The 13,533-nt window shown below is 44.2% G+C and overlaps 1 protein-coding gene and 1 pseudogene across 1 annotated transcript; both read left to right on the forward strand.

Annotated features, from left to right (window-relative positions):
• Nucleotides 1-1,913: 1,913 nt before the first annotated feature.
• On the forward strand, nt 1,914-6,140 carry LOC105896983 (annotated as a pseudogene).
• Nucleotides 6,141-9,540: 3,400 nt separating this feature from the next.
• zgc:153157 (uncharacterized protein LOC751674 homolog) lies at nt 9,541-12,459 on the forward strand. Its single transcript, XM_031581637.2, has one exon. It carries the CDS (start codon nt 10,330-10,332, stop codon nt 11,341-11,343), a length of 1,014 nt encoding a protein of 337 aa, XP_031437497.1. The 5' UTR covers nt 9,541-10,329; the 3' UTR covers nt 11,344-12,459.
• Nucleotides 12,460-13,533: the final 1,074 nt, after the last annotated feature.

Here is a 13,533-nt window from a genome sequence, read left to right on the forward strand (position 1 = left end):
GACCTTTCCTGCCTTTTGAAGTAGGACGTGCACGCGCAAATGCCATGATAAATTTAGCCTGGTTGAAATTAACCACATGATTAGGATGCGGATCAGCCGTTAACGAACCGATATTAGCTGTTCTCAATCAGCTCGTTATCATGGCATTTGCGCGTGCACGTCCTACTTCAAAAGGCAGGAAAGGTCAATCACCGAAACCATGATTTTCTAACGGTATAATGGTTCTAAACTCAAAGAAAAGGGCTCTTTTTTTCTCCGCTGGCGAGTAGGAGATGAACATGAACGCTTATGAAGAATACAAGACCATAATCATGGCAAAATTCAACACCACCACCGCTGTGAGAGCAAGGTGTGTTGGGATGTTTATAGGGTGATATCTATGTATGAATACCTGACGGCAAGTGTCCACTGGCACAGAGGTTTCCTCTACCGGTTTGAATCTGCATGGTTGCTAGTTCAAATGCCCTCACCTCCTTCCTCAATGTAGTTTTACATTTCCTTGGAAGTCGCTTTGAATAAAAGTGTCTGTTAAATGACTAAATGTATTAATAACAAATGCAATACATTGAAGCAGTGAAAATAAATTGTCTGTATTTCTCTCTATTCTTATCATGAGTCCACCTTAATCATTTTCTACAATAATGATATGCTATGGTGTACTAATAACACTCATATAATTATGAGTGCTTTGTTCTCCGCATCACCGACACTACAAAAATGTACCACTCGCAAAAAAGCGCAAGACAGTCAATGTTCGACTGTGGTGTTTGCAATAAATGACTCGAGAAGGTCTTGTAAATTAATAATTCCTTGTCGGCTGAATCGGTAGCGCTCATACAAGAATAATGGATCTTGGCGATCGCAAAGAACTCTCTCCCTCCGCTAATCTAACTCTAATATCAGTCCTTGGTCAATGGAATCCCTCCTTTTTCCGGGGGTGTGGCAAGCTTATCCAGCTACACTTAAGTTAGCCTGCCCTGGAGCAGGTTAGTGCTAATCGATATGTAACTATGGTGATTTATCAAACCACAAACCAAAAAGAGGGGCGCTTTTTATCTTAGCCTGAAAATTAGCTCGCTAAACCGCTTAGCGAGCTACGACAAATACCCCCCTGGCGGCCAGCACCAATTTTATCCCCGGGGGGTAGACACAAACACTAAACAATACACAATGACAAGACAAGACCCCGAGACACGAACATAGATTTCTTCAAATTATAAAACAAAGAGATAACTACCGTAAATCCTCAAATAGTGGCTGGGGCTTTTATTTACTTAGGCTGCACAGCGCACCGGCCTGTATTTGGGGCAGGCTTGTATTAGGGGCAGGCCTTTATTTCTTACGGCTCTTCAGAATGTTCAAAAAAGTTCAGTTGATTTGAATGTCCAGTGTCCAGATTAGGCATCCGTAGATGTATGTACACAGTGAATACCCTGAGTGATCAGTGACAGCCAGGAAAGACTGGATGACAACCATGAAGAGTGTGGTGACTACTGGAGAGTCAGTGACAATATACCCCCAGGGGTGCCCGAGAGGGGGGGAGGATGAGCACCTCAGTCGGACGGACACAACGGTAACCAACCCAGGCAACGGACAAATGACTATGAGCAAGCAGTGTACAGAACATCCATGGCTTAAAGATCCACCGAGCGAGGATGAAGTGCCCGTTGGGAGCAGATGCAACACAACGCACAGGTGTTACACCTGGTGAGACGCAGGAGGGGCCAGGCCCGGAGTCACCCCACAGTGCCCAGAACCTCCAAGTGTTGCAAACTAATCCCTTGAGCATCAAGTCTGACAGGAGGCGGATCAAATGGCCTGCAGCTAGCATGACCTCACTCTGGAAGCAGTTCGATGTCGACCAAATTCTGGAGGCAATGGTGGAAGGAGAGGCCGACAGGAAGCTACGAGCTATGACTACAATCATTGTCAGCATCGCAGCTGAACGGTTTGGCGAGGAGGAGAAGAAAAGCTCCGGAACATCTTACTCAAAGAATCAAAGAGCTGTAAGGATCCACAACATCAGGCAGGAGATGAAAGCGCTGAAATCCCAGTACAAGGCGGCAGGACAAGAGGAACGCATTGGCCTGGTCCAGCTAATGTGCATCAGACATCAGAGTTCTCCGCCGGGCTGAGTGGCATCGGAGGCGGCGGCGCGAGAGGGCACGTAAACGTGCTGCTTTCATCGCTAACCCCCTTCAAGTTCACTAAAGGATTTGCCTGGGGCAGAAGCGCAGTGGCAAACTGGCCCTCCTCGCAGGAAGACATAGACCAACATCTTGAAGCAGAACGTACAGCGACCCCCGCAAGAGAGCAGGAGTTGGGAGTGTGTAACAACCTCATAGAACCCCCTGAACCAGAAGTGCAGTTTGACATGTCGGAGCTGCAGCTAAAGGAAGTCAGGGAGGTTGTCCGCAAAGCAAGGGCAGGCTCTGCACCAGGACCGAGTGGCACTTCATAACAAAGTGTATAAGAACTGTCCCAAACTCCTGCTGCGTCTGTGGAAAAATCCCGCAAGTCTTCTGGAGAAGAGGGAGGATCCCTGAACAATGGAGAGTGGCTGAAGGGGTATGGATCCCGGAGGAGGAAAACTCCACTCAGCTAGACCAGTTCCGCATCATCTCCCTGCTATGTGTTGAGGCAAAGGTTTTCTTCAGTGCTGTTTCCAAACGGCTGTGTACCTACCTGGCAAAGAACACCTACATCGATACATCTGTCCAGAAAGGTGGCATTCCAGGAATGTCAGGATGTCTGGAGCATACTGGTGTGGTGACACAGCTCATTCGGGAGGCCAGAGAGAACAAGGGCAACCTGTCAGTGTTGTGGCTTGACCTGGCAAACGCATTCGGTTCCATTTCACACCAGCTGGTGCAGCTCACCTTGAGAAAACATGATGTACCCAGCAGGTGTAGAGACCTCATCGCTGATTATTACAGGAATTTCAGGATGAGGGTCTCTTCAGGAGCAATAACATCCAGTTGGCAAAAGGTTGGAGATCGGTATTATCACAGGGTGTACTATCTCTGTGACATTGTTCTCCCTAGCCATGAACATGCTCACTAAGTCTGCTGAGCCAGAGTGCAGAGGGCCCCGCACGAATTCCGGACAACGGCAACCAACCATCAGGGCATTCATGGATGACCTCACAGTCATGACAGAATCAGTCCCAGGCTGCCGGTGGATTCTGAAGGGACTTGAGAAGCTGGTGGAGTGGGCCAGGATGCGTTTCAAACCCGCCAAATCCAGATCAATGGTGCTGAGGAAAGGGAAGGTGGAGGACAAGTTCCGGTTTAACATCACTGTGACGGTCGTGGTGCGACCGCACATTAACTGCACACTCCTGCCCCATATTTGCACCCACTAGCGCACCCAAACAGACATGGTTTGCGCACACACGCACACACAAACACTCATACCACTGATTACAATTGGATCCACCTCATGGACACGGCTAATTGCTTAGACTGGCAGAGGAGACACGGAAAATGGTCTGGGCCAGGCCACCTGGATAAAGTGGTTGGTTTTACAAACCTTTCGAACATTATTTTAATACATAGTTTATCTCTTTGTTTTATAATGTGAAAGAAATGCTATGTTCGTGTCTCTGGGTCTGTCTGTCATTGTGTATTGTTTAGTGTTTGTGTCTACCCCCGTGTGTAAAAATGGTGCTGGCCACCAGGTGTATATATGTTCATTGTTCTGTCTTGTTGGGAGAGTCAAGTCTTGTCAGGTATGTGCATTTATGTGGACCCTTATGTTAACTGCTGATTTTTGTCCTCTACCCCATTTAGAGGCTTAGCAGGTATTTTAATAGAGATTGGTACTGCTGCATGTTGTCCTCTACCCCATTTAGAGGCTAAGCAGGTGATATTCCTGGAGACTGTTGCTTTTTGTCCTCTGCCTATTGAGAGGCTTAGCAGTTCTCCAGAATATTTGGATGCGTAATAAAACTTTATATTTGAACCCTCACTCTGTCTCTGAGCTTTTGGGCCAAACCCACAGGCTCGGACCGTCACAATCACAGGCACAGCCATTCCAACTATCACAGAGAAGCCAGTCAAGAGCTTGGGCAAAGTTTTTGACTGCTCTCTGAGAGACACAACATCTATCCAGTCGACCTGCACTGAGTTGGATGGCTGGCTGAAATCCGTGGACAAGTCAGGCCTACCTGGGAAGTTTAAAGCCTGGGTCTACCAACATGGCATTCTTCCCAGGATCCTGTGGCCCCTCCTTGTCTACGCGGTCCCTATCTCAACAGTTGAGATCTTGGAGAGGAAAGTCAGCAAACACCTCCGGAGATGGCTTGGATTACCAAGGAGCCTGAGCAGCATTGCACTCTCCAGGAACACCAACAAACTGCGACTGCCTTTCAAAACCTTGGAAGAGGAATTTAAGGTAACTAGAGCCAGAGAAGTGGTTCAGTACAGGGACTCAAGTGATCCGAAGGTGGCTAACGTAGGGATCCAAGTGAGGACTGGCAGGAAATGGAGGGCAGAGGAAGCGGTTCAAGAGGCAGATGCAAGGCTGCGTCACAGGAGCCTGGTGGGAGTGGTCACACGAGGTCGAGCAGGGCTAGGATCCTTTCCAACTCCCCAAATGAACACCAGGGGGAAAGAAGGGCGACGACTTGTTCAGGAGGAGGTGAGAGCAGCAGTGGAGGAGACGAGAACCTGCAAGGCAGTGGGAATGAAGCAACAGGGAGCTTGGACGAGGTGGGAGAATGCGGTTAAAAGGAAAGTGACCTGGGCTGAGCTTTGGAAAGCCGAGCCTCACCGCATCAAATTCCTCATCCAGGCAGTGTATGACGTGCTTCCAAGCCCGTCAAATCTGCACATATGGGGCATAGCAGAGACACCAGCATGCCCACTGTGTTCCAAGCGAGGAACCCTGGAACACATCCTCAGTTGCTGTACTAGGGCACTTGGAGATGGTCGGTACAGGTGGAGGCATGACCAAGTCCTCAAGACCATTGCTTGAAGCCATCAGCGCAGGACTGGCGTGGGCAAAGCAGTTCCGATCCTCCAAGAAAACCATCACCTTTGTCAGAGCTGGGGACAAGCCAACTCCTGCCAGAAGAACATCATCTGCAGGCATCCTGACGTCTGCAAGAGACTGGCAGTTGTTGGTGGACCTTGAACATCAGCTGAAGTTTCCCAGCCATATTGTAGTCACCACCCTGCGACCAGACATTGTCCTTGTGTCTGAGTCCACCAAGCAAGCAGTGCTGCTGGAGCTGACAGTCCCGTGGGAAGATCGCTTGGAAGAAGCCTTTGAGAGGAAGCTCTCCAAATACGCAGGACTGGTCAGTGACTGCCAGCAGGCTGGCTGGAGAGCAAGGTGTTTCCCTGTGGAGGTTGGATGCAGAGGATTTGCAGCCCGTTCCTTGGCCAGAGCCTTCAGCAGTTTAGGCATCGAGGGTGAGAGAAAGAGGAGAGCCATCCGCAGTACCACCGGTGCGGCAGAGAGAGCCTCAAGATGGCTGTGGCTCAAAAGAGGGGAGCCATGGAGTCATGGTAGCTAGCTAGCCATCTGGACACAAGCTGGGGTCTGATCAGCCCCGGCTGGGTCACCTGGAGGAGGGCGTATGATGTTGAAAGACCCGAAACGTCCAATGATTCCAGGAACATCACTGAAGATGTGTCCAGATTAGGCATCAGTAGATGTATGTACACAGCTAGCATAGGGTATGAGGTAGAGTAAGTGTACGGCAGTGCGGTGGGTGCAATTGGCCGAGGGTTTCTACGGGTAGACCGACAGCACTACTTTTAGGCATTTCATTTTTTTTTATTGAAATAGAATGTTAAAGAGAATGAGTGGTCATGGCTAGGGACTTAAATACTTTATGAATGTCTTTGTGCTCTGTAGGTTTCTGTAGGTTGATCTGTAGCTTCATCTATAAGCTGGGGAGTGCTGAAGTATTTTCAGAATCTAATCACCTAGTTGGGAGACTGAATTCAGCACAGAGGACTTATGATCCAGATGTTTATCTTTTCACTCCCATTTACCCTCCAGCATAATTATCCATCTGTGATGGTCGGCGTCGTCCCCATGGCTCACCTGTTCTGCTTTATTCCCCTTCTTCCTCCCCTCCTCTTTTACCTTCATCCTTTTTGTTCTCATACATTATCATCTCTTTACTGTACTGTTGACATGAGGCAACACAATTACTCTGAAAAGTGCTTTGAAAAATGATTTAAGTTTTCTAGAATTCAATCACATTTAAAGCGTTTTGCATAGTTCCCTCTCTATCTATAATTGTATTTTCTTTAAAAAAAATGTACAATTCACAATTCTCTTGCCATAGATGCAGACTTGGTGCATCACTTACCATTCCAGAAGCTTCTCTCTTCCCATTTCTTTCCCATCTTCACTTGTGCTGCTGTTCTAGGCAGGGCAGTGTTGGGGGCCATGTTGGCCACCCTACAGTCCCATGGAGTGTTGAAAGTTTGAACATGGAGTTTTTCACGATTCAAATGATTAGCTTTAATACTCTAATAACCTCAGAGGTTGACCTCTCAATTCTCCTTTTTCTTCCTTTTTCTTCTTTCTTCTCCTGCTGTACGTATTACTGTGAGTGGCAATACAGGGTGACCCTTTCTTGTCACGATGGAGATGGTCAGAAAGAGTCTGTTTGACTGGTTTTGGCTTCATCATCTTCCTGAATGATTACTGGCTGTCTGACTTTGCAACATCCAGCTTATCACATGACAACTACAGGTAAGAAACAAACCACAAACGTCTAGGATTTATTATGCTCATCATTGAGAATCTAACACATGGTTTCCTCGCTCTGGAAAACCCCTAGTTCCCCATGATGGCATAGTTGTACCACTACAATGGTAATTATAAAGGAAAATGTAGGTAAATGTCTTTATGTCCTAATGGATGGAGCTCACAATTACAGTCTTTTATTTATTTATAATTTGCATTCCTGCTGCTTTCGAAAGGCTTTCTCCTAGCACCATGTTTACCACATATCTCCTCAGGTGTTGAGAGTATTACATGAAAAACGTGTGTGTGTTTTTCAACACTCAATCACATTGCATTGAATTAATCAGTACACCCTTTCCTGTTTCTGTCTGCTTTCACCTTCATCTCCTCATCCTCGTTTTCATTCTTTTCATCTAATATTACTCCTTCATCTTTCCTCGCTAATTCTCTAGGCTTTCATTTTTTCTTTCCTCTGGTCTGATTCATTACAAAGACCAAGGCCTAATTGAGCTGAGCACAACGAGGAGCAACTCATTTACATTTAGTCATTTAGCAGACGCTTTTGTCCAAAGCGACGTACAAGGGGGAGAACAGTCAAGCTACGAGCAATAGAGACCTAGTGTAACAGTAATACTATTTTACATAAGAAATAGAAAAAAAAGTGCACGAATGTCACTGCTGTAAGTGCAAGTTAAGTACAAGTCGAAGTGGGAGGTTAAGAATTCCTTAACCTAACTGACTACAAATTGGCATTTTTCTTGGAGTGTGCTTCAACATAATATTAGCAGCAACTTTGGATATGCAATTTGAAACGGTCACAATCAGAAATGTATGCTGTATTGCTCTGCCATTTTGTATACCACATGTCAATGGAGAGAAAATGACCATTGAAAGGTTAACTGTCTAGTAGTCCATGTAATGCTTGCTGGTATTTGGCTTTTAGTCAGAGATAAGAAATGCATTCAGAAGAATTTTTAAATAAATATGAATTAAATAGAAAGTTGCTTTGTATTTGTTAAGAATTAATGACAAGCTAGGATTACTGGCCTGATTTCACTTCATAATTGGACTACTAAAATGCCATTTAGCGAAATTGCACTACTAGTAATATCCAACAGGAGGAGGTATATTCAATGTCTTTGCACGTTTTCAGTTTCTTCTGATCACCATGTGAATCTCTGGAGCAGGTAAAGTGCATGTCATTACATTTCAGAGACAGGACTACATATGAACACTGGAGTTTATTTGAACGCACACACTGAACGGACAGCAAGAGGACCTTAAGAACTAATTTGCTGAATTGCTGACAAAGTGCTTTGGGTGAGAATCATGGCCATTAAAGGGACAATTCTGACAGAGAAATATTCAAGCATTTTCAGAAACCTGCATTATACCTCATTATACCTAATAGACTCAGAAAGATCCAATAGAACAGAAATCCAGTAAAAAATAGTGATGATTCTTGATTTAATGATTTTGTTGATTACCAACAATGGTCTTACAGTGTGCTAAAGGTTTCTATTTCAATCTCAAACATTAGAGGTGCTGGGATACCAGTACTCTACTTTTAGGTTGATGAGGACATCTTGGACATGGTTATTATTTTTCTCTAGGGTGGTCAGGAGATGTAGGGTACTCTGATCAGAGGAAATTATGTTTTCCTGGTCAGCCCCTCCCACAGCTATCAGAGCCACTCGACTCTCTATACAGACATGGTAACAACAGGAAGAAGCAGAAAATAAAACATGGTTATACCTTATCATTAATGTTAGGAATGACTAGCAGTCTAACAAATCAGTTGTATTTTGACATGATTTTCGGAAGTTATTTTGAATTCAAATGAAATGGAAAACAATCTCTAAGTGTGAATGTCTTCAGTGTGTTCCAGAAGTGATCGTAATTGCACTTGTGAGGTGTCGTCTTTATAAAATTGCATTAATGAAGTGATTTTTCTTTCAATTGTAGATAGTGGTGACAGCATAGCAAGATATATTTCCAGTACATTGTCATATTGTAGACTGCATTTAAATGAAATATCGACGCGAGTAGTCAGTGCTTCTCTTTGTGTCCTCCGTCTGAATGAGCAGCGTGAGTGCCAGACACAGAACACATGTAAATCAGTGACAACCTTGCCTTTGCCTAAGGCACACTGTATGAGTGTATTCACCCACCCTTACAGAGGAAACTACACCCGGGGCATTTACATGTGACACGCTGACTTCCGGGTATCTAAACCATATCTAACATCAATGTCATATCAGTCAGAGGGGAAACTTGAATTGATATCCACGCCACTCTTTCAAAGGGGAACACTCAGAAGACATGTATAGAAAACTAATATAGGTAAAATAGCTTTTAAGTTCTTTGCTTCCCATAAATGGAACACTGTTCAAGTGGAGTTGAAATGAACCAAGTATTTGTCTGTCAACCAATTTAAGAGCCTTTTAGATAATAAGGATGTGCCTCAATGCTGTTTGTCTGTTTTGTTTTGTTATGCTTTGTTTATTTATTGTTCTTCTGTACTATGTAGCCTCAATCAGGGCATTGCTGCAAAAGAGCAAGTCAATTCTCCCTGAATAAACAATGATGATGTGTATCAGTGATGACCATACCATTTGCCTAAGGCACCCAGTAAGGGTGGACAAATCCATGCAGATGCCTCTGTGTAGTTTCCTCTGTATTAGTGTAACACACTGACTTTCAGTTGCTAACAGAAGATAAATGCAGACCTTAACAGAACAGGGAAGCACGATCACTTTCCAAAATCGAGCATTCCACATACAATTCCACATTAACACTCGACACAAATTCCTGCGTGTAGTAGCTTTAAACTCGCCATACCAGAACTCAAACACAGGAGCACGTGGCTGTGTACTTTACAATATGTAATAGATGACTCCAGATTGACTTAAATAACTATCCAAGATGCTGAATCAATCAACCGTTGAAAATGTTCACTTTTTAGATTTTCAGTATTCTGCCCGACATTATTAAACGCATCTTCTGTGCATGCCAGCAGAATGTTATTAAATCACATAGGGTATAAACACCACACCACGTTACAACAGGGGTGGAACGTAGATATTCATTTTGTTTGTTTTCAGAACGAGCCACACGTCAATTCCGTCACGGACGTCATAGGCTACTCATTGGTAAGGCCCACAGATACTGGCAGACGGTGCATCTACAACACAAACATGACGACACCTGCAACGGAAATAGTCTTTGCAAGACGTTGAGTGACGCCACAATGCTGTGTATTTGAATGCCCGCCTCTCTTATTGGGTTTGAAAGCAAAACCGCTGCCTCATTTGCTGAGTATCGTTGAGGACGTCCATGTGTACGCTCTGATCTCATTGAGCAAGTCTTACAACACATCTCCTTGCCATACTGCGGAACCTACTTGCTCGGTCTTTGTATGGGGTTTTGGTGGCAATGATGAAGACCTCGGGAAACAGTTATGCAAGCGTAAAGTAAACCAGGATAGTTTTTGTTATGATACTGGTACACTGACAGGCGGGTTTGCGAGATGAATGACAAAAACAATCGTTTATTATAAGATACAAAGGGAGTGTGACTTGACACGTTGCATCGTTTTTCTGGGATTAATCAGATTATATGTTCAAGACGGGAGACGCAGAACGGAATACAAAAAATCGCAGCCACATGAAGGACAGAGACTTCATGCCTAATATGGAGCGGGGGAAACCCGCCACATATACTGGGGACAAAAAGGCTAAAATGGCTGCGAAGACAAATAAAAAGTGGGTGAGACTGGCTACTGTCTTTGCTTATGTATTGTCTGTTTCTATTGCCGCGATAATTCTGGCTATATACTACAGCCTGATCTGGAAGCCAACATCTGGCTCAACACCGCTGTCAGGAGGAGCAGATGTACCGGTGACCATCGCAGCCACCACTGAGATTGTCACCACTGGCATGAATATCATCAGTATTCCTCAAGAAAATCAGAGCATAACCGACAGTCCATCACAAGGTTATTTGTGGACAACATTACATGGGCGCGCAGGTGCCCCTTCGGAGGTACTGCCCCAGAGGGAAACTGGATATGCAGGCCCAACAGTCGTATCAGAGGACGCGGCTCTAGAAAAACATAGTGATAGTGGAACTGATGTACGATATTCAGCGACAAACAGGACGCCCTCGACAACAAAATCAGTTGGTACAGAAATAGTTGAACGGACGTCTGAAAGCGCCGCCAGCGAGCTAAACTCCAAGACGCACGTTACCGATAATACGCAGTACAAAAATGTCTCACTTCAGAATGTTGACTCAGTTCCAACAGCTGGGATTAAGGAGGCAATAATAGACGGATCTGGGATGAATTACCCAGAGGAACGCGCACTCTCGGAATTTATTGTGTCGAATACGCCTGAGCAGGAGGATTCAACATCGCCTACCACAGGTTCACAAGGACCCGTGGTCAGTGCCTCTTCGCAAAATGCAGTCAGGTACACCGAATTGGAATTCACAGAGGGATCCGCTTTCATCTCATCGGACCTCCATACCACAGAGGATGCATCATCTGCTAGAGCCACGCAGGTTGCAGAGAATGATCAAACTTCTACCACGCGAAGCACGGGGTCTATTGTGGCCGGTGATGAGCATTGATTTATGTTAGTGCGTGAAATGATGTCTCCCACCTCTGTTCACTATCAACAATTAAAAAGACTTTACATTTGTAATTGGTGAACAAACTGTAACATTAACTATATTAGAGATTTGAGGCGGGACATCTGTGGACTAAATGCGTAAAAAAGACTGAGCTGTTAAACAGCGACGAAGACAAAGCCATCCTTGACCGATGTCCAATAAGGTCGGGATTTTTTTGGGGGTGGGGGGTTATGCGCTGTAACAGGAGGTCGAATGAAAAGAGAAACTTGTAGTCCCACTCAGGTATGTGTACAAGTCTACAGTATAACTGTGAATACAGAAAGAAGGGCATGAGATGAAGCTGTTTTTTGCAAGAGAGCACAGCACCCTCCGGCCTATGTTGACTTTTTAGCCAAATTATGTAGCCTCATTTTTATGAAACAATGTGCAATGCATACAAATATAGATAGAAATAAATTTAGTTTTGAATGAATATATATTCATTATATACACTGAATATAAGTGCTCAGGCTTCCGCAATATCAATAGTACATACTTACAAGTTTCAGTTTTCAGTACTTACAAGTTTCCTCAGAGCAAATAATGTCATCCAAATACTACGGTTGTAGTTACTCAATATGTTGTACCATCACTGTTTTTTAGTAAGTCATTTTTGAACAGTTCTTAATAAAAACAAATGAGGAATACAAGCAGACCATTGGACTCCTTGGGTTGAATTTTGAACATTTCTGACATCACCAGCATACATAAACCACAAATGACACCGGTCCAAGAAAAATATCTTCAGTTTTCAATTAAATTTAAAATTCAGGACACATTCACATCAAAGGAGTGATGCAATGAAATGATCTGTTTGTTATTTTTTGCAGATAACATGAATAGACCTTCAGATGTATATGAATGACCAGTATGTATTTATGCATTTGCATTGTTGAAATAAGGCATGAATCTATCTGCTTCCAAGCTCCTGTCATGTCCCAAATTGCTGAGTTCAGCGTGTTTGTTAACTCTTCTGTTTATATCAATCTGGGAGGACAAATGACCGTAAACCAGTGGAAAACTGAAAGAGTGGAAGCCATAAAGGACAATAACACGTTTCATGTCTTGTGAAACCACTGTCAGAAAAAAAAAAAAAAACTCGTTGACCTCAGCCTGACAGCAAGGTTGTAATTGCTGTGCGTGGGCGGGGCAGTCACTGAGACGGGTCTCTGGAGGGGATACTCCATGGCAGCAGCAGCCACAGTGGGTGAGGTGGCACAGCTTGCTGTGCGTGGGCAGGGCAGTCACTGAGACGGGTCTCTGGAGGGGATACTCCATGGCAGCAGCAGCAGCCACAGTGGGTGAGGTGGCACAGCTTCCATCAGGACACCTTGGGACACACATCTCACATCCTCAACAACTCCATATTGTCCCTTTTCCCTCCGCAGGCATCATTCATGTACAATGGAGTGGGCCTCAGTTGCTAGTGGCTTACCAATACCTAGAAGTATTTTTGAGCTGAATGTGTGTAAAATATCCAGCCTCTTACCTGTTCAAAACGCCTTAGTTTTTAATTTCTTATGTTTTTATGGAAGAACCTTAGAAGACACTGTACACCATATGCTGTATCTATATACTCACACATCTGGATGTCTTATTGTTATGCAGACCTGACATAACGAGGCACTTTGCAAACAGACCTGTGGCTTAAGCATCATAGTCTCTGTTTTAATGAACATTTTTTACAGAAACTGTATGGTAGTGGTTTTTACTGTAGGTTAGTGTGATATACATTATTTAATGAAAATATGTCTGTATAATATATCTAAGTCTGGATTACAATAAAAAAATAGGGAACTATATTTTAACTAGCATTTGCCACTGGACATGAACTTAACAAATACGTACAGCATGTAGACATACTTACACTAAACAACTGAAAATAGAAGAAAACTGCCAGTGGTCTAGTTTTACTGTTTTAATCACTGGCAACATTTATGCTTTGTTGTTGTTGTTGTTGTTTGAGCCTGTACCACCGCACTAGGATATTTCCTAGTGGGCAGAGGCCCAAGGTAACTGTGGGTCATGGCCAGTAAATATTTTGCTGTGATGTCCCGTATCAGGCAAGCACCCTTTGTAAAACACCAGATTTAACAACAGAATGTTCTTGTAACGTGGCATGTTAAGGCAAAGCACAAGGTCAAGACA

Source organism: Clupea harengus, chromosome 15 (genome assembly GCF_900700415.2).
Source record: "Clupea harengus chromosome 15, Ch_v2.0.2, whole genome shotgun sequence".
Classification (NCBI taxonomy): Eukaryota; Metazoa; Chordata; class Actinopteri; order Clupeiformes; family Clupeidae; genus Clupea; species Clupea harengus.